Source organism: Biomphalaria glabrata, chromosome 2, assembly GCF_947242115.1.
Source record: "Biomphalaria glabrata chromosome 2, xgBioGlab47.1, whole genome shotgun sequence".
Lineage (NCBI taxonomy): Eukaryota > Metazoa > Mollusca > Gastropoda > Planorbidae > Biomphalaria > Biomphalaria glabrata.
In genome coordinates this window covers 8,263,650-8,288,015 of record NC_074712.1, presented here as the reverse complement: position 1 = coordinate 8,288,015, position 24,366 = coordinate 8,263,650, and the positions used below count along the sequence as shown (strand labels likewise).

Here is a 24,366-nt window from a genome sequence, read left to right as displayed (position 1 = left end):
CTCAAATCAAACTTTTTTTTTTAATGAGTTTGATTTGAAAGTGAACAGTATGACAAACTGTGTTGATATGATTGTGTGATTTTTTCACAAAGCTTATATCAACTCTGTCTGTCTGGTAAAAAGTTTGTAAACGTTATTTCTCCCACACCCAATCTCGGATCAAGTTAAAACTTTGCGCAATTATTTATCGTCGATGACCACATCAATCAATAACAAAAAATAACCAATTAGTCAACTAAATACTAGTTATTAAGTATTTTTCATACCAACAAGGGAAATTTAATCCTTCACTTATTTCACTATGTACATATATGGCTAAATATGTAGGGTTTCGTTCCCTTAGATAATTGTACTCGTTGTTTCTCCCACACCCATTCTCGGATCAAGTTGAAACTTTAAACAAGTATTTATTGTACCTAACAAAACGTGAATCAATTAAAACATCAGTAAATTAATTGTTTGAAATTAATTATTGTGCTTGATTTTGAATCGAATAAGGAAAATAGCTCCTGCATTATTGAGAGATGTAACTGTAAGTTTGGATTTCTTCCCCTTAGATAAGCTTTTTAAAGTAAGTATTTTTTATATTTTTGCTTGTTTGTTTAGTGGGAAGTGAAGAAAAGTCTCCTTGGAAGTTTTAAGGTCATCATGAAGGGCTTGGAAAAGAGAAACGAGAACATCAAAGAGAGATTAGAGGAAGGATTCTCCAGGGAGGACAGTGATGACGACGACGATGACGCTGGAGAGAAGAGGCTGGTCAACGCAATGGTCATTCTGGCGACTCAGACGACAAAACCCATATCCAGAAGGAGGCGCGCCGTGCCAGGAGGTAGTTGCAACATTACAGTTTGAAGATGTATATATAGCGTTTAAGATTATGATGGATGCTGAAACTGATGCGCTAAATCCCTGGCGCTAAAATTGTGCTAAAACGTTTGTGCTAACTGACACTGAGTTTATGTATTTGTTGTTAGCATATAGAGTTATCCCCCTTGGTAAGAAAGTTCACATTGTCAGTGTTGTGTGTAACCTGTGTTACGGGAGAGTTTGTGATTAGGAGTCTGATGTCTCCAGCATCTAGTGTTGGGGTCGCTTATTGAATTCAGTGTTCTTTAGTGTAATATTAAGCTTGTAAGTGTATCATTATTAAAGCTAGCACTAACTTGTGGGGTTAAAACTGATATGTACAAATTGTCACTACAAAACTATAGTAACGCTCTAGTTAGTAAGTGAAAATTTATTTTGTTTATTTATCATCTTAACGAATATTTAAATATAAATCCATAGCCCCGTTAACATGTGAGATACTGATGATGCTTCGCGGTTCTGCCAACCAAGTAGACCCACAGACACTGACCGCTATGAAAGATGATGACTTTAAGAACTGCCTGTCCACCTTAGGAGCCATAAGCGATTGGTCAGCTGAGTCTCTGACTACTTTGGTCAACAAAGCGAAACAGGTCAGTAATTAAACAATTCAGTATCTCGCCTCTTTCTATGCAGCTAGGTCTACCGAATCTTTTATTGATACAACGGTCAGGCAGACAATGCCTGATACTCTGACTAAATACTTGATACTTAAAGGCAATATATATATATATATATATATATATATATATATATATATATATATATATACATATATTGATGTCATTATTGTTGTACTAGTGAGCCAATATCAAATAGTTAATCTCGACCACTACAGGGATCAATATTTATTAAAGGGAAATAACATGCATTCACTCAATTCCTTAGCGGTGTCTACTACGGAATGTTCTCATGATGTAATGGGTCTTCCTTTATGCTTTATGCAACGGCGCCTGGTGATTATATATGCCCAACCTGCAATCGCAGCAGTGTATCAAGGATTGGCCTCTTTAGTCACACAAGAAGTTGCAAAGGGAAAAGATCGTCTCTCGAGACGTAAAATGCCACAGGAATGGGTCTACAGCAGTACTGCCCTCTCATTGGTCACATTTCTTAACTAGAAAGATGGCGGCTTGGTCATGCGGTATTGATCTGGACTCTGCTTTGATACAACTTCTGCTTTGTATTGGGCGCAAGTCAGGAGGTAGATAAACATTTGGGCTCTATTGACTAAATAAAAAATAAAAGGGCCAGGAATTTTTAGGGTAATAAAAGTCTTTAAAGAAAAAAGAAACAAATAAGAAATTGAAGATACCAAATTTTTTAAATTTCTTGATTTTAAAAAAATATTTTACCATGATCAGGTTCTGAATGAAACGAAACAATGGACCAATGAACAGATCAAGCGACTAGGTTCCTTGGTGTCTGGACTTGTTCCCACAGAGATCCAGGATCTTCAATTGACTGGAGTGGACGCTATGAATAGTATTGGGAAACATGGGCGTCTCTCTGCAGAACAGGTAGGGGCCTACACAAAAAAATATTATACTTTTAGTGACAGTATAAAATAATATTTTCATGTATTTTTAGCAACATTTATCAATCAAAAAATAAATAAACTTTTTTTTTCTCTTCTATTTCAGCTAAGGGCGGGTTTCCTTCGGTGGATGAATTTGACAGGCAAACAGAATGTTAAACAGATCACACCAGGAGAGTTCTCTTCCTTGTCGGAGTTTGTATGTGCTCTAGATGTCAGTGAAATAGAAAAAATCGACGAGACGTCCTTTAAGTAAGTCCACCATATGATAGCTTGAAGTCTATTTGATGAGTAGGACATGTTAGCTTGAAGTCTATTTGATGAGTAGGACATGTTAGCTTGAAGTCTATTTGATGAGTAGGACATGGTAGCTTGAAGTCTATTTGATGAGTAGGACATGGTAGCTTGAAGTCTATTTGATGAGTAGGACATGATAAAGTCTATTTGATGAGTAGGACATGGTAGCTTGAAGTCTATTTGATGAGTAGGACATGGTAGCTTGAAGTCTATTTGATGAGTAGGACATGATAAAGTCTATTTGATTAGTAGTACATGATAGCTTGAAGTCTATTTGATGAGTAGGACATGTTAGCTTGAAGTCTATTTGATGAGTAGGACATGGTAGCTTGAAGTCTATTTGATGAGTAGGACATGTTAGCTTGAAGTCTATTTGATTAGTAGGACATGTTAGCTTGAAGTCTATTTGATGAGTAGGACATGTTAGCTTGAAGTCTATTTGATGAGTAGGACATGATAAAGTCTATTTGATGAGTAGGACATGATAGCTTGAAGTCTATTTGATGAGTAGGACATGGTAGCTTGAAGTCTATTTGATTAGTAGGACATGTTAGCTTGAAGTGTATTTGATTAGTAGGACATGATAAAGTCTATTTGATTAGTAGGACATGATAGCTTGAAGTCTATTTGATGAGTAGGACATGGTAGCTTGAAGTCTATTTGATGAGTAGGACATGGTAGCTTGAAGTCTATTTGATGAGTAGGACATGATAAAGTCTATTTGATTAGTAGGACATGATAGCTTGAAGTCTATTTGATGAGTAGGACATGTTAGCTTGAAGTCTATTTGATGAGTAGGACATGGTAGCTTGAAGTCTATTTGATGAGTAGGACATGTTAGCTTGAAGTCTATTTGATTAGTAGGACATGTTAGCTTGAAGTCTATTTGATGAGTAGGACATGTTAGCTTGAAGTCTATTTGATGAGTAGGACATGGTAGCTTGAAGTCTATTTGATGAGTAGGACATGATAAAGTCTATTTGATTAGTAGGACATGATAGCTTGAAGTCTATTTGATTAGTAGGACATGGTAGCTTGAAGTCTATTTGATGAGTAGGACATGGTAGCTTGAAGTCTATTTGATGAGTAGGACATGATAGCTTAGGTATAGGCAGAGCTTAGGTATAGGCAGAGACAAGGTATTGGCAAAGCCCAGGTATTAGCAGAACTTAGGTGTAGGCAGAGCTTAGGTATAGGCAGAGCTTAGGTATAGGCAGAGACAAGGTATTGGCAAAGCCCAGGTATAACCAGAGCTAAGTTATAGGCAGAGCTTAGGTATTGGCAGAGACAAGGTATTGTCAAAGCCCATGTATAGGCAGAGCCGAATTTTTAGGCAAAGTTTAGGTACAGGTATAGGCAGAGCCGTTGGTATATGTAAAACTTAGGAATAGACTGGTATAGGCAGAGCTTAGGTATAAGCAGAGCTTATGTATAAGCAGAGTTTAGGTACACCGTATAGGCAGAACTTAGGGATAGAGGAGCCTTGAAATATTGTATAGCATTGACCTAATTGATTATGTTTTGATCCCAGACGTTCAGTAGAGGTAATTGGTCGTACCGTGAGCTGCTCGCCGCCACAACACGGAGCATATGTCAAGAAGGCTTTCTCCATTTTTGGCGCAGATGTCAGCTTGTGGCATCCAGCTGTCGTCGGAGACATGGGCGTGTTACTAGGTAGGTAAACGAAAAAAACAGATTTACCAATACGTCAATCTATGCTAAACATAATTTATGAACTCCAGTAATGTCTATATTGGCCCTATTAGACCATTTTACTGTTAAATGAGTTGAGGCGAAACTCTTGAACCTCTAGACATGTAAGCCTGGTTGAACAAAGCGCTCTGTCTGGAAGTGGTCCAAGCTACTGCTAATGTCCATTTTAAACTTGCTTTTTTTTTTAATGCGTCGGACATTCCGAACGCACGGACTTGAATATGTGTCCAAAGGCCGAGCACACCGGGAACCCCGCCTTTTTCCTATAGTTTACCAAGCTAACCGTGCAGGACTCGCCATTGATGAAACGGTCCTTTGAGGAATGGCGTCTGAATTGTATTGTCCTTGCTACGCTACTGTATACAGTGAATAAGTTAAAAGTTTGGATCACATTCCTTTATTCACTATATTATTAACAGTACCATAATACAAAACAAATATCATAGATGAACAACTGCTTCGCATATACAATCTGTATGGTTTATTGTTCAAAATAGTTTTAAACAACATTTGCAGACAAAAACAATTTCTCTATCTCTTGTGTATGTAGGTAAATATGAAAGATGTAAAGCCGATAATGTGTTAACTTGTATGCCTTCTATTTCATGCACCAGCTGGATTTAGCCCAGACCAAATCAAGAGCATCAACTCCAAACAGCTGTCGTTGATACAACCAAAAGTTATCCCAAAATTACCTAACGATATCATCAATGTGAGTAGTTTGTGTTTTAAATTTTTTATATTCTTACTTTGGTTGATAGCTGGTTGTACTTACCACAAGGATCTTCATACTCTCTACCGATACTAAGTTCTGTTAGTTAATCTAGGATATTTAAACTGACATCCTTAAATAGTGTAAGTGTTATATCCTAACGTATGTTTTATTGTACTTTGAGTATACTCAAATACACATAACTCAATGATTGCGGCCTGTTCGTTAGCTATGCATTTCGGACTGTCATCGCGATGGCTCCAAGTTTAACCCCTGCCCTCTGCCACCAACTGCTGTCCTGCGGCTTGTCTGGTCTGGGACGTAGTAATCTTCACTTCCAAAGTAACGTCCAGACGTATAAAACAAAAACAAGTCTCTTATTTCTAGATTATCTTTTGAAGACGTGGGATTGGTGGCTGAATGATGTAAACCGTTTGGCGACCTAATAAGGCGGCTGGAATCTGAATCCCAACTTGAACTATATTTGCTGAACCAACACGGAAAACGTTTCCTAGATAGGCCTACCCCCCCCCCCAACTGCTTTGGACCACAACACAATGTAGATGCTATAACATGAAAAATGTACTATACAATAGTTATTAAAAAATATAGGCTATAGGCCTATATATAATTCCAGCTTTCAACTTTCCAAAGATGATTTATATATATATAAATATTTCAAGCTCATTGAAGCTATCAACAATCTCGTGATAAAATGATTGAACTCGTGATTCCATAGGCATTTACTGTTGACCAATTGAAAGCACTAAGTACCAACCAAGCTAATGCAGTCACCGATGTCCAGTACAAAGCATTGACGGCTGACCGACAAAAAATTTTGGACTCCAAGGCATCCGTTGTGTTCAGTAGTCACGTGACGTCAACAAGTCAACCCAAAGATGATGGTCGCAATGGTAAGTCAGGCTATTTAATGGAAAGTCTTACTTAACAAATGTGTGTGTGTGGGGGGGGGGTACAGTAAGACGTCAATGTACCGAGCAATCAGGTTCTTATATCTGTGTTGATATGGTTGTTAGGTTTACATAGATGAGGTTGTTAGATCTGTGTAAATGAAGTTACTAGATCTGTGTAAATGAGGTTGCTAGATCTGTGTAAATGAGGCTATTGGCGATGTCATCTCTTCCACTGAATAAGATCTCTGAAACAACTAACCAATTTATCTATTCATTTATTTCTTCGCCAGGTATCGCTCTGACGTCATACAGTATTGCAGCCATCCTCTCAGCTTTGTTGATATCTTTGTTATAATAAACCGTTTATAAAGTTTCTAGGCTGCTTTAAGTACGATATCTGAAACGAGTCAAGAAAAATTCAAAACAAATCTTATTTTCCAAATGTATTTCCAAAATCGTTACTTTCTATAGAGATGTAATATTCTTTAATGTTGACATTTCTTATTGTGTAATTAGATATATTACACACCAGTGGACTTCATTCACCTGTCGTAAACAAACAACATTTAGCCGCGCGGTTCTCTCTCTCTTCTATACAAATTACGTAATATACACAGGCTGTCACGTGACAGTTTTCTTCCATTGTTTTATCAATATTATCACGTGGCAAAATGTTGCTTGTTTACGATTGGTGAATGGGGTCCATTGTGCATTAAGCGATAAATTTCATTCAAATAAAATAGCTTTGTTTTGATTCGTTTGTTTCCTATATACATTTTTTATGATTCGTGAGTGACTAATTTTTTATATGTTTAAAAGTCATTGGCCTTAAGAAACAAATAAAGACAGAACTGTTATTGAATCTACTTCCATATCGGGGAACATACAAGTGTATAAGTGAACATTTAATTAAATTATGTTTAGTTTTTATATATTGCATTTTATGATACAGTATCTTGTGTTTTCAACTGAATTCATGTGTAGGTTTTAAAAGAAGAAAACAATATTTTAGATCAATTCAAGTTTTGATATAAAATTGAAGTATTACATTTAATATATATTCAAACCACTGTACGTGAGAGAATCAAGTAAAAAAGAGACTTTATAATATAACTTCTTATAACTGATGAGTTTTTTGTTTTGTCTATGTATTATATTCATTTCACACTGTTATAATTGTTATATACATTTTAACTTATTGAATTGTATTGTATATGTATCATTTGTATATTCATCACCCATGCATAATGTTCGCCATAATGTTGATAAACATTTCCTTAAACAAAAGTTATCCATTGTACATGCGACAATAAAAGTTTTCCTAATAAAATTATTAAGTGTAAGATTGTTAATATTATGGACCTGATGCTCATTTAGTGAAGAATAAAGTATTCATGAAATATAAATATAGGTATGCACATGATTTAGACCAGTGATTCCCAAAATGTGGTCTATATAGACCCCACCCCCAGGGCTCTATTACGACTTCTAAGTGGTTTTTGGAATTTAAAATAAATGAAATGTAAACTGGGGTCTATGATAGTGCATCTCATGTTTAAGAACGTCAAGTCAACTTTCATTTCCCATTAATCACCATTAACAAAATCAACTCAATACTCAATTTGAAATCTACCTTAGTTATAGTCCAACGCTGTAGTCCAGTGATTCCCAAAGTGGTCTATATAGACCCCCGGGGGTCTACAAAGACTTCCAAGGGGTCTACGAAAGTGAAAAAATAAATTGGGGGTCTATGAGATGTCCACGGGGGTCTACGATAATAGATTTCATTTAAGCAGGGCGAGTTACTTAATTTTCACATCACATAAATGTAATTATTTCATACACTAATATATGATTTGTACCTTTGTCAATCTTTTAAATATTTATCCTGCTATTCAAACGAAAAATTGTTGTAATCAATTTCAATACTTATATAAATAGCTTAATTTTGTCTACATGTAACTAATATTTAGAAAAAAAAAAAGAAATGTAGACAGTACAGCATTAATTATTTAAAATTGGGATTCTTTCCTTCCTTGTCAAACAAGCACTTGCCTAAGTGAATTTTTTATGACGATATGAGACCAGTTACGCTGGAGATCATCTGAGACAATGCCACCCTGACAAAAATTTAGATTTGAAAAACTTTCAAACATTCAAAGTTCAAAATAGACCCGCAAAATCTCTGTTCGACATCATGTAGAGAAGATGATGGTTTGTGAGCGTCTTACAAGATTTCTTTACTTATAGCAAAATACGGAAAACAACAAAAGTCAAACATTGATTGTACCAGTCGTTTTACACAAACCTACATCTGTTATTATGAAAAGAATTTCTTTAAGCAACAATGCAGTTCAAGGTCGCTTCGGTGGCATGAGTTATAAAATTAAAAGCTCTTATTTAAATCTTTGCAAAAGATAGAAATACAGTTTGGTCTGACAAGGTGTAGCGCTGTGTGCTACAAACTGTCTAATAGTCACCATCTTATCTCATCTCTGCCTGTGGTCCTTTCTGGGCATAGGCCACCAACCAGCTTCCCCCAGGCATCTCGGTTCTGGGCGAATCTTTCCAACTGTTTCCACGTCTTGCCCATCTGCATGGCATCTGCTTCCGAATTGCGGAGACCTGGAGAACCACCATCACCACCTTGAAAAAAATCCAGGTATTCACCAATACCTGCCTGAGGAAGATTCTTATTTTCCGCTGGCCAGACAAGATCTCGAATGAGGAACTGTGGCAAAGAACAAAACAGCAGCCCATTAAAGGAATACATGGCGCTAATGGTCACCGTCTCCTTTTATTTCCTTATGGTTGACCCATGTTTGGGTATAGTAGCAAGGCAACAGGGGTTTGAATTCAGTTTTCCTTCTGCTAGGTGGGTAGCAAGCCAAGGCATAATGAGCCCTTCATGCTCGAAGCTTACTGGTTTAGGCTTCAGTTACTCGCCTTCGACCCTTCTCCTGTTAATGAAAACAGTTCCGCAGATTCAATATTTGAGCCACACGAAATACACGAGAAACTGTTCTTTGCGAAACCTTTTACAATGATACTTAAGACATATTAATTAATTATTATTTAATATTGGAAAGACTACTTCATAGAACGAAAAACTCGTAAACGAAACATAATGTCCGTAGTTGTGTAGTTTTAAACTATTTTTTCACTCTTCAACTCAATACAGTTAGAAATTTGTTTTTAAAAAATGTTAATGAATTTGCAAAAATGTGGAAGTTGAGCAGGGGGTCTACCGAAAACTAGAAAACATGACAAGGGGTCTATGAGACAAAAAAAGTTTGGGAACCACTGCTGTAGTCGAATGATTTTTTTAAAATTTCAAATTGAAACATTTTGTTTTAAATAGTTTACTTGTGTCTACATAAAAGTAATAATGTACTCTAATTGAAACGTTTTATTTAAATAGCTTACTTGTGTCTACATAAAAGTAATAATTTACATGACCGAGTCTACAAAAAACTGTAGACAATACACTGCTGATGATTGGAAATTTGGCTTATTTTTCCTTCCTTGTCGAAAAAGCAATTGTCTGTGACTCTGTCCACTTTTCATGCCACAGAGTTTTAAGCTATGTCGCTATGAAACCATTTAATCTGGAACATCAATTGAGACAAGGCCAACAAGATAAAATAGATTGAGATTTGAAAACAAAACTTTCGAACGCTCAATGATAAAGTTCAGAATAGCCTCACTGTAGACAAAATGTTGGATAAAACATCACAAAACAGAAGTTTGTTAGCATCTTACAATATCTTTACTTAGGCCTATATCAAACTCCAGAAAACTGGACACTATAGGCAAAAAAATTGACCATGCCAGCCATGGAAGAGGTTTAAAAACCTGTTTTACACATTCCTACATCAGATATCATGATAAAACAATTCCTCTAAGCAACTATACAGATCCAAAGTTTAATGGTAAGATGAAAGGTTATGTAATTACTTGCAAACGACAAAAAAAAAAGCTGGACTAGTTAATCGTGTCTGATGATAATGCATTGTTATTATCGTATGTTTGTTTTATTATGGATCAATAAATCCATAAAGAACTGCTCTTTGCACGAAACTTTTATCAATTTATCTTTTTCTCTGAAGTATGATAAGTTATGATAAGCGTCCAAAGTTCTGACAATATTTTCTGTTCTTTTTTCTGAGTTTTTTTAAAGCAAGGACATCGCTGTTTGTAGTGCGGTCATGCCACCGTATGTCCATGATGGAGCGCAAGCATCTTTGGAGAAAGCGCTAAAGTGGGACTTCTATAATTACATATCTAATATAACATTTCCTGATTACATACAAAAAAAGTTATTGAAGTTTAATCATAACAGAGTAGTGAAACACAAATGAGCAAAATGAATAATTTCATCGGAACGTAGAAAATAAATACGGAGAGAAAGAGTTAATAACCAGACTGATGTCGGGGTCTTGGCAGGAAACTTTAAAACGAGGCTTGGCCTACTTCTAGGAATGGCGTGATAAACCAGAAGAAAAACCGACGTTCATTGGCTTAAAAACCAGACAAATTGATAGAACGACGCTGATTGGTTTGTAAAATAAGTAAATTTGATATTCATGTGCATAATTAAATTATATCAAAGGACTGTAAGGCGCGGTGGCTGGGCGGTAAAGCGAGGTCCCGGGATCGAATCTCGGTGAAGACTGGGATTTTTTATTTCGCGGTGTTTGGGCGCCTTGAGTCCAACCAGTTCTAATGGGTACCTGACATAAGTTGAGGAAAAATAAAGGCGTTGGCCGTTGTGATGGTCACATGACACCCTCGTTAACCGTGAACCACAAAAACAGATGACCTTTACATCGTCTGCCCTGTAGATCCCTAGGTCTGAAAGGAGAACTTTACTTACAAGACTTAACAATAATTGTTTTTTTTTTTGTTTTTTTTTTGTCAAGCTGCGTCAACTGATAAAATCGTCATAGAAAAGTGTGTAATTGACATATTAAACATTAGTCAGGAGCGAGATGATTATTATTAACATATCATATCGGATTAATTGGCTTTTAGCGAAGAAGTTTTTGTTTTTTTTATTTTATATAATTTTCATCTTACCGTGGACTCTTTCGTCTCGTGAGTCCTAGGGTCCGCGTATGCAGATGTTGCGGCCTCGGAGTATGGGTTAGACAGGCTCATATTAAACCATAAATTTGTAACTATAAGTTAGTTGGATAATTATGAATATTTACAATGCTTCAATACCGAAATAACAAATGCCAACCAGTCAAACATCAACGATGATGGCAACATTTTGACCTCGCGCAAATTTCTAAGGAAGGAAGTAGGATTGATTGATTGATTGATAGTTTGTAGGTCACAGATTTGAGATACGTCTGAACACATTGAAACCTGTCTTTTGACCTGCATTTCTTTCCAAATAAATGACCCATGGGCCGGCCTTAGGCCACTGCAATCTATGCGGTCGCAGCGGGCGCCGCACTTTCATAGGCCCACGCTAATTCTAGATGTAAATTATTTAATTAAAACATTAAAACTTTTATATATCTATATAATAACAATGCTTTCGTGGCCTCCTGACTTTTCAGGGTCTCCTGGAAATCTCCTATAATTGCAAATTGTACGAAACTGCCATGGAAATATCCTGAAATTATTAAAATCTCATGAGAACGCATTAAAATCTCCTAAAAAATAGACAAAAGTGACAATTTTGGGGTGCCAATCCTACGCGCGATAGAAAAAAAAACGTCAAAGGCGAATGTATTTTCTTAAACCAAATCTTAATTTTGATGTTATGCTTATCCCTACTCAGACTGGACCACGCGCAATACGTTTCGCGTAGGGCCCCGCATTTGTTAGGGCCGGGCCTGCCCATGGATGAACCTTTTAGGGGCCACATAGAAGTTAGTGATCCATAATTTTGTTTTCTTCGCTTCTTATCGATTAGTTTTAAAAATACGTGTTGTTGTTGTTTTTTAAAGAGTCAGAAACTATAGGAAGTAACATAAAATGTTTGTACATATGCACATAATAATCAATTCTCATTGGGTGTTTCAAAATCAATTACCTTAATTATCGAGACAGAGTTATGCTCTGGACATACCAAAATTAGAAGATCGGTATTGATCGACGGTAGTGGATGATGTGTTGTTATACGTTATCATTGGACTTTAACGAATTATTGTGCAAATTCTTTTAATATTAACTATCCATTTATACCTCAGTTGCGAGTCTTGGACGCTGACTGCAGAGCTAGAGAGGAGTATCCTAGCAATGGAATTCGAGATGCTAAAGAAGGATCTCAGTTGCAAGTCCTGGACGCTGACTGCAGAGCTAGAGAGGAGGATCCCAGTAATGGAATTCGAGATGCTACAGATGGATCTCAGTTGCGAGTCCTGGACGCTGACTGCAGAGCTAGAGAAGAGGATCCTAGCCATGGAATTTGAGATGCTACAGAAGGATCTCAGTTGCGAGTTCTGGATGCTGACTGCAGAGCTAGAGAGGAGGATTCTAGCCATGGAATTCGAGATGCTACAGAAGGATCTCAGTTGCGAGTCCTGGACGCTGACTGCAGAGCTAGAGAAGAGGATCCTAGCCATGGAATTTGAGATGCTACAGAAGGATCTCAGTTGCGAGTCCTGGACGCTGACTGCAGAGCTAGAGAGGAGGATCCTAGCCATGGAATTCGAGATGCTACAGAAGGATCTCAGTTGCGAGTTCTGGACGCTGACTGCAGAGCTAGAGAGGAGGATTCTAGCCATGGAATTCGAGATGCTACAGAAGGATCTCAATTGCAAGTCCTGGACGCTCACTGCAGAGCTAGAGATGAATATCGTAGCAATGGAATTCGAGATGCTACAGAAGGATCTCAGTTGCGATCCCTGGACGCTGACTGCAGAGCTAGAGAGGAGGATCGTAGCAATGGGATTCGAGATGCTACAGAAGGATCTCAGTTGCGAGTCCTGCTTCAGAAGGATCTCAATTTATTACATTTAAAGACCGCATCACAAACGAAGAGATTAGAGAGAGTGCTACTACAGCGATTGGACCCCACGATGACTTGCTAACAATTGTAAAAAAAAAATACAAAAATGCAAACAAAAACTCTATTGCCATATTACAAGGTCTTCGGGGCTCGCAAAGACCTCTCTTCAGGGAACAGAACCAGGAAAAAAAGAAGAAGAGGCAGTCAGAAAAAGCTATGGGAAGACACCATAACGAATGGACGAGCCTGTCATCGAAGAGGCTCTATTTAAGGCAAAAGATAGACAGGAATGGAGAAAAATGTTCGACAAATCTTGCGTGGTGCCCCAACAGTCCAACAGACTAAGGGATAGGTGAAGGTGAAGGAAGGTGAACCAAGCATGACACCTACCTCGTATGGGGAATGAAGGCATGTCTAATACGATCCCTTTCTAATCAGTTAAAAGAAGCTGTGATAGCACCGGTGCTCCGGGAAGCGCTACATAGACGATTTCAAGTACCATTTAGCCCAATTAGAAAATATACTTATTTGTTATTTTAATAACGTAATTTACGATTTAATAACTAGATCTAGATTTTAAAAAAATATTAAGCGTCGCACGTGGTTAAGTCAAATCTCTTATATCTGATTTGACTTAAGACTAAAACTATTTCAAAGAACAGTCGATAACCTTAGAGATTTCATCCCTTGTATTTGCTGAGCGCCTGAAGGCAGCATACTTCCTCCCAGACACCCCCTCAGCCCACTGGTTCACAAAAGAGATTGAACCCTCAGCCCACTGGTTCACAAAAGAGATTGAGCCCTCAGCCCACTGGTTCACAAAAGAGATTGAATCCTCAGCCCACTGATTCACAAAAGAGATTGAACCCTCAGCCCACTGATTCACAAAAGAGATTGAACCCTCAGCCCACTGGTTCACAAAAGAGATTGAACCCGAAGCCCACTGGTTCACAAAAGAGATTGAACCCTCAGCCCACTGATTCAAAAAAGAGATTGAACCCTCAGCCCACTCATTCACAAAAGAGATTGAACCCTCAGCCCACTGATTCACAAAAGAGATTGAACCCTCAGCCCACTGATTCACAAAAAGAGATTAAACCCTCAGCCCACTGGTTCACAAAAGAGATTGAACCCTTAGCCCAATGATTCACAAAAGAGATTGAACCCTCAGCCCACTGATTCACAAAAGAGATTGAACCCTCAGCCCACTGATTCACAAAAGAGATTGAACCCTCAGCCCACTGATTCACAAAAGAGATTGAACCCTCAGCCCACTGGTTCACAAAATAGATTGAACCCGCAGCCCACTGGTTCACATAAGAGATTGAACCCGCAGCCCACTGGTTCACAAAAGAGATTGAACCCGCAGCCCACTGGTTCACAAAAGAGATTGAACCCTCAGCTCACTGGTTCACAAAAAGAGATTGAACCCGCAGCCCACTGGTTCACAAAAGAGATTGAACCCTCAGCCCACTGATTCACAAAAGAGATTGAACCCTCAGCCCACTGATTCACAAAAGAGATTGAACCCTCAGCCCACTGATTCACAAAAGAGATTGAACCCTCAGCCCACTGATTCACAAAAGAGATTGAACCCTCAGCCCACTGGTTCACAAAAAGAGATTGAACCCTCAGCCCACTGGTTCACAAAAAGAGATTGAACCCTCAGCCCACTGGTTCACAAAAGATATTGAACCCGCAGCCCACTGGTTCACATAAGAGATTGAACCCGCAGCCCACTGGTTCACATAAGAGATTGAACCCGCAGCCCACTGGTTCACAAAAGAGATTGAACCCGCAGCCCACTGGTTCACAAAAGAGATTGAACCCTCAGCTCACTGGTTCACAAAAAGAGATTGAACCCGCAGCCCACTGGTTCACAAAAGAGATTGAACCCTCAGCCCACTGATTCACAAAAGAGATTGAACCCTCAGCCCACTGATTCACAAAAGAGATTGAACCCTCAGCCCACTGATTCACAAAAGAGATTGAACCCTCAGCCCACTGGTTCACAAAAGAGATTGAACCCTCAGCCCACTGGTTCACAAAAAGAGATTGAACCCGCAGCCCACTGGTTCACAAAAGAGATTGAACCCGCAGCCCACTGGTTCACAAAAGAGATTGAACCCTCAGCCCACTGGTTCACAAAAAGAGATTGAACCCTCAGCCCACTGGTTCACAAAAGAGATTGAACCCGCAGCCCACTGGTTCACATAAGAGATTGAACCCTACCGCACTGAGAATGTTGTTCATTTAAAAGGTGCACTTTATAATAAAAGTAACTAATCATTTTTTTTAAAAAGATATTTAACATTGTTAGCTTATGCACTAGTGTAAAACAGCCTCCTCTGGGGATATTGAAGAAATAGTTTGTTTTTATCTACTTTAAAAAAAATATAAATTTTATAAATATTTAAGAAAAAGAAAGATAAAAGCGTACTGGAACTTAACCTACATATTGTTTTAAAATAAACGTTTTAAGAAGTGTTTTGTAGTCTCTCTCTCTCTCTCTCCTTCTCTTTCTCTAACTCTCTCTCTCTCTCTCTCTCTCTCTAGCTGTCTATCTCTTTCTCTCTCTTTTGAAGATAAAGTAAATTTTCTTGGTATTTTATCACAATCTTGGTTTTAGCACTTTGTCTCCAGGGAATGAATGCTTAAGACATTATATGTGTATTATTTCTATGATATGGAGCAAAAAAAATGGAGCCTTCAATTAATTTAATAAAAGTTTATTTACTCATGAGATTCAATAAGAAAACAAAACTTTAAAAAAAAAAAAAAAAATTTTTTTGTTTCTTCATTGACTATAAATAGAATATCAACATAATCATCAGAAATACAAACATCAGACATACAAACATCAGAAATACAAACATCATAAATACAAACATCAGAAATACAAACATCAGAAATACAAACATCAGAAATACAAATAACAAGCATACAAAACATATAAACACAAAACATACAAGTAACAAACTTATTAAAAAATTAAGAATATAAACAACAAACACATAATAAACATACAAACTACATATAACATACGAACACCAATCATAACATGCTCTACTGGTCAATAATCATAAACAATTAAAATATCCGATTTTCACACACAATCAAAAGGCTCGTGAGGTTGTAAAGCAGTTCCTCAACAGTAAACATCAGCGAACAGTGCAATGGTACGAAATGTATTCAAACAATAAATAACAGTTCCACATAAATGGTAACTCAGAACCTAGACAAAGAATCTCCAAACACAGACTGCAAGGGACACAATCTTATGCAGACTGGAAGGAAGATATGCTGAATAGAAAGTAAATCTATGACGTGATCTACAAAAATAAACTCTCTATTCCTTTCACGACACAGACATTTCGATGAATGGAGTGACCTAGATCGTGCACACATTACACATTCTAAAAATATCTCAATATGTCCGGCTCTACAGCCACGCTTGTTGTATACAAATAATTGTAATAACAATCTTAAAAAAATAAGAGTTGAAACTAAAATCAAGTTAAACAAAAATAGCATGACAACAAAAATACTAAAAATATATTTTTTTACATATACTATTAAAAAGTGGAGACGTTGAGACTTATAATGCGATACGATTCCTTAACGAGAGTATCAACATATTTTAAGAGATTCTATAATATAAGTAGCAGATGCAGTCACAATCAATGTTCTGCACAGTAATCAGACATTTAATATAAATGAATCAATAATATAAACCAATCATAACTGGCATTGAAAGCCGAAATATGCAAAGTATTCGAGTAGCCAAGCAAAAAAAACACACACACACACAAACACACACACACAAACACACACATACAAACACTTGGTATGCGTTCTTGAATTTCATTATCTTTTTTTTTACTGGGTGGAATATTGTCCACGTTATTTCTCCCTCTTCTCATCCTCGGATCCAGTTAAAACTTGAGACAATTATTACTTGACACATGAATCAATATGAAAACAAAAACAATTAGTTAATCAATGAGTCTAAATTAGTTGATTTTGATAAGGGAATATTTCCATTTACTTTGAGCATTATTTGTTTCAAGAGTTCAGTGTAAACGTATCAATACATATAATAAACATTTGAGCCATCAGAATGATCAGTGGGCGAGTCATTGTTTTTAATCCTAAAATGCCTTTGATGGCTGTTAATTTATCAGACTTGCACGCCAGTTCGTGTACACTGGTAGACTTTTCCCATTTGAAAAAATCTCTAACAGTGCGCTCATTTAATACACTCCTGGCCCTCGCTTCTTTTGGTACAGAAATACATGGTATTAAATAAAGTCTTTCCACATCACAGTCTTCTGATTTTATGATTAAAAGCCTGTCTTTTAATTTACTATTTTGGCCAACAATTGCAAGCTGTATGGCATTAAACTCCACACTGTTGTGGTCAATGTAGCTTTGTGAGGCTATACACACATAACGTAAACTATTGGCTATAGCCTTCTCTTGCTCAGTTAAAATAAGATGACCGTATCGGACATCCGTTTGGGAATCAAAATATGTCAATTTTAGACTCACCAGTATGCCTTTAATATGCTCAGCAATCATCGAGTCAAATTCATTTTCTGAATCGTATGATAAATAAATATCATACTGTTGACGCTGAACATCTGGTGCAATTCTAGCTTTGTGGCGTCTCCGAGGACGAAACTTTGTCAAAGATTTTCCATTGACAGCTTCAAATGTTGTTTCACGCATGTCGTCATACAGAACAAAAGTGAGAAGAGGACGAATACAACCTTTCATTACTGAATAGTAGAAAAGAACAGCAATCAGAGTTGGTACTAACATTAGAGTAAATGTCAAACCGAATTCGTATAAAATCATCAAGTTCATATTGGATTCAAACAGCTGTTCGAGTATCCAACATTCTTGTGATGAGAAGTCTGATTCAAAGCAAGAATGTGTATCATGATATCTATTCGTATCGGTGTCACTTTGATTGCTTGACCAAGGATCTGAATATACTGGAAATAACTTATGTCTTACTGGGTATACGATCTCCGCTCTATCTCCTCTACCACTTGTTGTGTTGATAAAGTTTCGAAATATTCTAAACTCACTCATCCCGTAGCTAGATTTGCACATACATTGATACCGTAGAAAATAAAGACCATTTTCAGTAATGATGGTCCTTGTAAATGGAGGATTTTCAGATAAAAAACCTCCTTTTCGAAAGAATCTCCAGTATGTCCTCACAAACCATGAGCAGCAATTTTGGTCCGGGTCTTTGCTTTCTGTTCTAGACAATTCAACTCCTATGTTTTCACTCTCGGAAACAGTTGAATAAAAAGCGCCCTCTATGAACATGCTTCCAGGGCTAATCATCTTTGTCAAAACTTGTTCATTTCTTTTATTAAGAAGGAACTCCGAAAAGCACTGAACAGGTATTATGATTGGCTGATTCGTACATTGATCAGGATTGGTTGTTTTAGGTTTACAGTTGCATTCTGAATCAGGTGGCGGAATGGGAATATCATTTTCAGATTTATATCTAAATTCCGATGTCATACTTGGGCCAGGCTGAACTTCAGAATTTAATGGATTGTGGTACTCACATGTATAACTTCCGAAATCTTGGTCTTCCAAAAATTGGATTGTTAATATGGACAATACGTTGTACAATTCTAAATTACCAACTTGATTGACTGTAACATTGATCTGGATTCTGTCGTCGTTAGATGTAAGAGGTCGTCCGTTCTTTCTCCAGTTAGCGCTTTTGTAGATCGGGTCTGGATCTCTGGTCTGATATTCGCAAATAAAAACAACATCCTCCATTGGGTACCGAGAGTATGTAAGCAAAAAGAACGGAGGGGCTTGACCCAGAGTTAACGGATGAGGGAATAGAAACGCTTTGTGCATGTTTAACAAGGGAGTGGCGTCATGAACTCTACTGTCTGCCCAACGAAATATATTTTCACACAATTCTGTCAATAAATGAAAACAACAAAATGCACTACAAACAAACAAAATGGACACAAAATTTTTGAGTGTAATATAACATATGACTCTATTTAAGCCAAACTTTTTCTTCATGTTTTCTTTGATAAAATCAAAATTCCGACCAATGCTAATTACCACCTGGAAAAACATTTTGAAGAAAGGGAATATACTAAAATTAAAGTAAATGATGTCAGTCATTTGCCTATCAAGTTCAAATAATGATTTTTTGTAAGCTGAGCCATTTAGAATGTATTTTCTATCCATCCAAGCGCTTACTGGAATTTGGCGTTTGTCCCATGTCTTAATATCTTCTAAGATTTGTGCTGTAATATCTCCAACATATGAAGGCTGTCGCCAGAGTTCGTAATACAATGGAGAAACTAATAAGCAAAATAATATGAATTTGTATACAAACAAAACAATGAACCTATGAAAGTTTGACACTTCATTGACATCTTTGATAATACAAAGTTTCTTTTTTATCTGTGGTTCCATTTAAAGGTAGTTATTTTGTGGACATTTGTGATCAGATTAATGAAGCATGAGTCTCAGACTTGTGCAAGCAGGTTTTCATTACAATCGTCTTTGTTGCGAATATTCTCCTATTTCAAGATCTGATTGTTGAGAAATTTCTGCAAATAAAAAAAAAAACACATTTATTTTTATTTTTAAATATGTGGCCGGGAAGGTTGAGTTAATCATTGCTCGTGTTTAATGATAGATCTTAGACTTCAACTAGAATCTTCCTTGTGACTCGATATCTAAGCAGAGTTAAACAAATCACAATATTTATCCCATGCTTCTAAGAGCTTACAGACTCTCCACCAAGTGCCCCTCTGTTCTAAACTTCACGTTCACACTCGCCCTAATAATGCCTTAAATTTTTTAAAAATAGAAATGCATTGGCGTGTACAATAAAAGTAGCAATAAAATGTTATGGCCGCCTTCAGTCTCGAAGCGACTAAGGGTTATCTCATACAAATAAAATGAAAGCTTGGGCATTAGCTATGGTCGGAACTATGTCGCCCACACAGAAGTTACCCCCCCCCGCTCCCCTTTTCGCTCCGCTGATGTGTCCAAAAGAACGGCAAGTGCCGATGCGGTTAAGGATCAGCGGCGTCGCAGGTTTTATGTTCTATGTGTTACAGACTTTTCTTCAAGACTGGGTGACGCGACTAGACAACAGAGGTTTGACTTTAGAGTGTTCCTTCTAGGTGGGAGGCCAGGTAAGGCTAACAAGCAATCAATGATGAAATTGGTATATTTACTGGAACTTTTATATATGTATATATATATATATATATATATATATATATATATATATATATATATATATATATATATATATATATATAAAATTAAGTCCTGGAAATATCCGGAAATTATTAAAATCTTTTAAAAACTCATACAAATCTCCTGAAATATATAAACAAAAAATTGTCATTTTGGGGTGTCATTCAATATGGAAAACGCCAATCCTACGCGCGATAAAAAAAAAAACGGCATTATGCAATACCCGTAATTGTGGAATCTAGTGAAAGAAGCTCAAACTAATGAAGAATTACTTGAGGTCAACAATTCTCGTAGATAGATTGAAACATTTTGTAATTCTTCCTATTGAGCGTGATCTATGCAGGAATTAGAATTTTTATGATATAATGTTTGACTTCGCTACACGCAAGGCTCGTAAAGTAACTCTGTACGTAGTAAAGAATGAATAAAATGCAACGACGAATGTATTTTCTAATACAAACTCTTAATTTTCACTTATAATCCGTATCCCTACCCAAACTGGGCCCCGAAAACCGTTTCCCATAGGGCCCCACAATGGTTAAGTCCGGCCCTGCTATTTAGTGACGGGTGAATACATAGTAGTTTATTTGTTTTTCCTTGTGATCTTGAATGACAGTATTGGCCTTGACAAAAAAAAAAAAACATCGATCTCATAGTCATTCAATATCTGTTAGGCCAGGTTCACATTGAACAAAATATTCGTAACAATCAGTTGGTTGAATACATATGAATATGAACAATGTAATAAAATGACACTAGAAAATCCCCGTATCATTTCGTATCTTGTCTTCAGTCGACTAAACAATACACAAATATCCACAACACTTTGATGCGTACACTTCTCTTCTTCTTATATTGGTGGAGATGGTGTTGTGGTTGTTGATAGGAGATGGTGTTGTGGTTGTTGATAGGATATGGTGTTGTGGTTGTTGATAGGAGATGGTGTTGTGGATGTTGATAGGAGATGGTGTTGTGGTTGTTGATAGGAGATGGTGTTGTGGTTGTTGATAGGAGATAATGTTGTGATTGTTGCTGGAGATAGTGCTGTGGTTGTTGATAGGAGATGGTGTTGTGGTTGTTTATAGGAGATAATGTTGTGATTGTTGCTGGAGATAGTGTTGTGGATGTTGATAGGAGATGGTGCTGTGGTTGTTGATAGGAGATAGTGTTGTGGTTGTTGATAGAAGATAGGGTTGTGGTTGTTGATAGGAGATAGGGTTGTGGTTGTTGATAGGAGATAGGGTTGTAGCTGTTGATAGGAGATAGTGTTGTGGTTGTTGATAGAAGATGGTGTTGTGGTTGTTGATAGAAGATAGTGTTGTGGTTGTTGATAGGAGATAGGGTTGTAGCTGTTGATAGGAGATGGTGTTGTGGTTGTTGATAGGAGATAGTGTTGTGGATGTTGATAGGAGATAGTGCTGTGGTTGTTGATAGGAGATAGTGTTGTGGTTGTTTATAGGAGATGGTGTTGTGGTTGTTGATAGGAGATGGTGTTGTGGTTGTTGATAGGAGATAGTGTTGTGGATGTTGATAGGAGATAGTGCTGTGGTTGTTGATAGGAGATAGTGTTGTGGTTGTTTATAGGAGATGGTGTTGTGGTTGTTGATAGGAGATGGTGTTGTGGTTGTTGATAGGAGATAGTGTTGTGGATGTTCATAGTTTGCAGCTCATAGCTTCTAATATTTATGCTGAAAATGTTGAAACCTGACTGCTTACCTGTCACAATGGACCACCTCGGGGGCCAATTCTGAGTTTGTTTTTCCACACAAACTATCTTCATAACCTTGTTTCTTTTTCAAAAAGAAGCTCTTTCTAGTTTTATTAAACTTTGGCCTACAACGGTTTAGTTGAACTAGCTCTCTGGAGTTACAACCTAACAAACAACCCCCTCCCGCTTTACCCATTTCCAAATAATCCGTAACGGAATGACAAAATGTGTTGTACTTGACTAACGATGATACCATTTGATAATCTCTGTAATAACGTTTAGTCTTTTAACTACACAGATGTTAAAGTTATAATTTTAATTTAGGGTATGGTAAATGTTGATGAGTAAAATGGGTTTTATTTTAAAATATTAAAGCTGATCGCATTTTTTTTTCATGCACCCAACATGGAAACGACCAAATTGTTCGGACTGCTTCAAGCGATAGTTCGTATCCAGGCGGATAATTTTGGGGGCGAGGGATGACGACGGGCGTGATTTGAACCCTGGATCTTCGTGAAAACAATCAAAGCACATAATACACGGTTAGGCGCTGATGTTTAACTCTTTCTCTCCGTAATTATTTACCACATTCTGGTGGAATCAACGCTGGTATCGTCAGTTAGGAGAGAAAGAGTTAAGTGAAGGGTTTGGGGGATGGACAAAAGGACATTAATTGATTTAAGTTTCGTAGCTTATTGTGTTTTTACACTCCTCGAGATTGTGTTAGGGTTCTGGGGAAAAAATGATTGGTTTAAAAAAAAAAAAGTGGATTTTGAAAGTCACTATTGATATTACAAAGAGTAAGAAAAGAAGCTCTATCACACACCCCTTCTAGACCAAGACCGGTCAACTACATTTAAACAATCTGACCCTATAACTAGTGGTACAAATCTTGAGAAACTACGTTTCTACACTGTGATAACATTGGAGCAACTGCTACTGATTAAATGTGCAGTAGACTCGTGTCACTAAATTATAAAGCTTTAAGTAATATTTTATGGTGAAGAAATACAAGTTCTATAGTTTGTCAATTAATAACTAAATGTGTATCGCGAATTCAAATCATGCCCGACGTCATCGGATGGCTGCTTGGTCGCAAGGTATGCGCGCTCTGGACTGTCGTCTCGGCGGTCCCTATTCAAGCCCGGCAGCTGCCATCCCCGTCATACTGCGGGAGGCTTTGATTCTGAATGAACATCAGAAAAAAATATATTAAATCACAGAAACAAAGGATTTCGATCAAAGTGATCTACTGAGTGACAACCTGTCGGTCATATTCAAATGGCAACCTTCTCTAGGAATCGCCACGGTGTCCCTGTAACTAAATGATGAATTATAGATCTAGATATATTGAACAAAAAAAAAAACAAGACTTACCTTGACTATATTTTATCCCTGGCGATTATTTAATGATTCCAGAAGATCCTATGCTACGATTTAGATTAACTCCCAGCACACTAGCCGAATGTACGAACCAATGCTGCTGAACAGGTTAGGTATTTGCCCCTGTGTCAGTCTATTTTCTAGATTCACTAGCTGGTCTACACACTACACAGTAAAGGAGGTTTCAATTTAGCTAAGACTTTACACAGCACAGGATCAACAGAAACTGAGAGAACATTTATAATTATTTTATATTTAAAGACCAATGTTTTTAATCTTAGAATCATTAAAACTTTCCTTTTTTAGATCTATAATGCAAATGCCTCAAAACATTAAAAATTTTGTTGATTTTATTTGGTAATTCTGAATGATTGCATGGGTCAGCCATCTTTGTTATTGTTTTGACTGTAATCTTAAATCTTGGGTTTTCTCTCAAATTTTGGGTTTTTGTTATGTTTGTTTTTTTCATAGTCGCTAAAAATATGCTAGATTTAGATCTACTTTTGACTTTTCTAGACCATATAGCCAGGGACGGTTTCAGGAAGGACAGGCAGGGCTACAACCCCGGGGAATCCACAAAATAGAAAAAAAATATATCCAAATTTTGCAGGGCCAGAAACTTGTAAAGTTTTTTTGTTGTTTTTTTTTTTTAACATTTTTCACATTTTTACGGCTGGCTAAAATGTTGTGACTAAGAAGTGTTGCTTGTAGCATGCTTGGACTAAGTAAATACAGTCCTGGATTAACGACAAGGGCTTAACCTTACATAAACTAACAAATAAACATTTTTTAAAACTAAAATAAACATTAAATATTTTTCCTAAAAGAAAATGAAGATTAAATTTACAAGCAATCCTTTCTTCTAACGTAATATAGCATGCTTTTAGATCTAAGTATTTTCATTCATAAATGGATCTTTATTAAAGCTTTTGAAAAATTGTAGGGGCCTCCACAAAAATCTTGCCCTGGGGCTCCACTTACTTAAAACCGGCCCTGCCT

At 37.0% G+C, this 24,366-nt stretch overlaps 2 protein-coding genes across 3 annotated transcripts in view; one reads left to right on the top strand and one right to left on the bottom strand.

The window, feature by feature from the left end:
- LOC106069873 (uncharacterized) overlaps positions 1-7,373 on the top strand; it is a 50,174-nt gene extending 42,801 nt beyond the window's left edge. For both annotated transcript variants that reach the window (XM_056018950.1, XM_056018951.1), the window contains exons 18-25: positions 607-829; positions 1,288-1,460; positions 2,232-2,387; positions 2,511-2,656; positions 4,233-4,375; positions 5,029-5,126; positions 5,866-6,040; positions 6,331-7,373. In XM_056018950.1, coding sequence (XP_055874925.1) covers positions 607-829; positions 1,288-1,460; positions 2,232-2,387; positions 2,511-2,656; positions 4,233-4,375; positions 5,029-5,126; positions 5,866-6,040; positions 6,331-6,395 — 1,179 coding nt within the window. In that variant the 3' untranslated portion in view covers positions 6,396-7,373. The remainder of the gene's footprint in view (positions 1-606; positions 830-1,287; positions 1,461-2,231; positions 2,388-2,510; positions 2,657-4,232; positions 4,376-5,028; positions 5,127-5,865; positions 6,041-6,330) is intronic.
- An 8,347-nt stretch (positions 7,374-15,720) lies between these two features.
- On the bottom strand, positions 15,721-23,707 carry LOC129924465 (uncharacterized). The gene is made up of 2 exons (XM_056018948.1): positions 23,362-23,707; positions 15,721-19,615 (listed from the first exon to the last, which is right to left on the bottom strand). The coding sequence occupies exon 2, from the start codon at positions 19,476-19,478 to the stop codon at positions 17,073-17,075; it is 2,406 nt and encodes an 801-aa protein (XP_055874923.1). The 5' UTR covers positions 19,479-19,615; positions 23,362-23,707; the 3' UTR covers positions 15,721-17,072.
- Positions 23,708-24,366: the final 659 nt, after the last annotated feature.

Excerpts from the sequence above, each read along its gene's own strand:
- LOC129924465 (XM_056018948.1), bottom strand. The coding sequence starts at position 19,478 with ATGGAACCACAGATAAAAAAGAAACTTTGTATTATCAAAGATGTCAAT.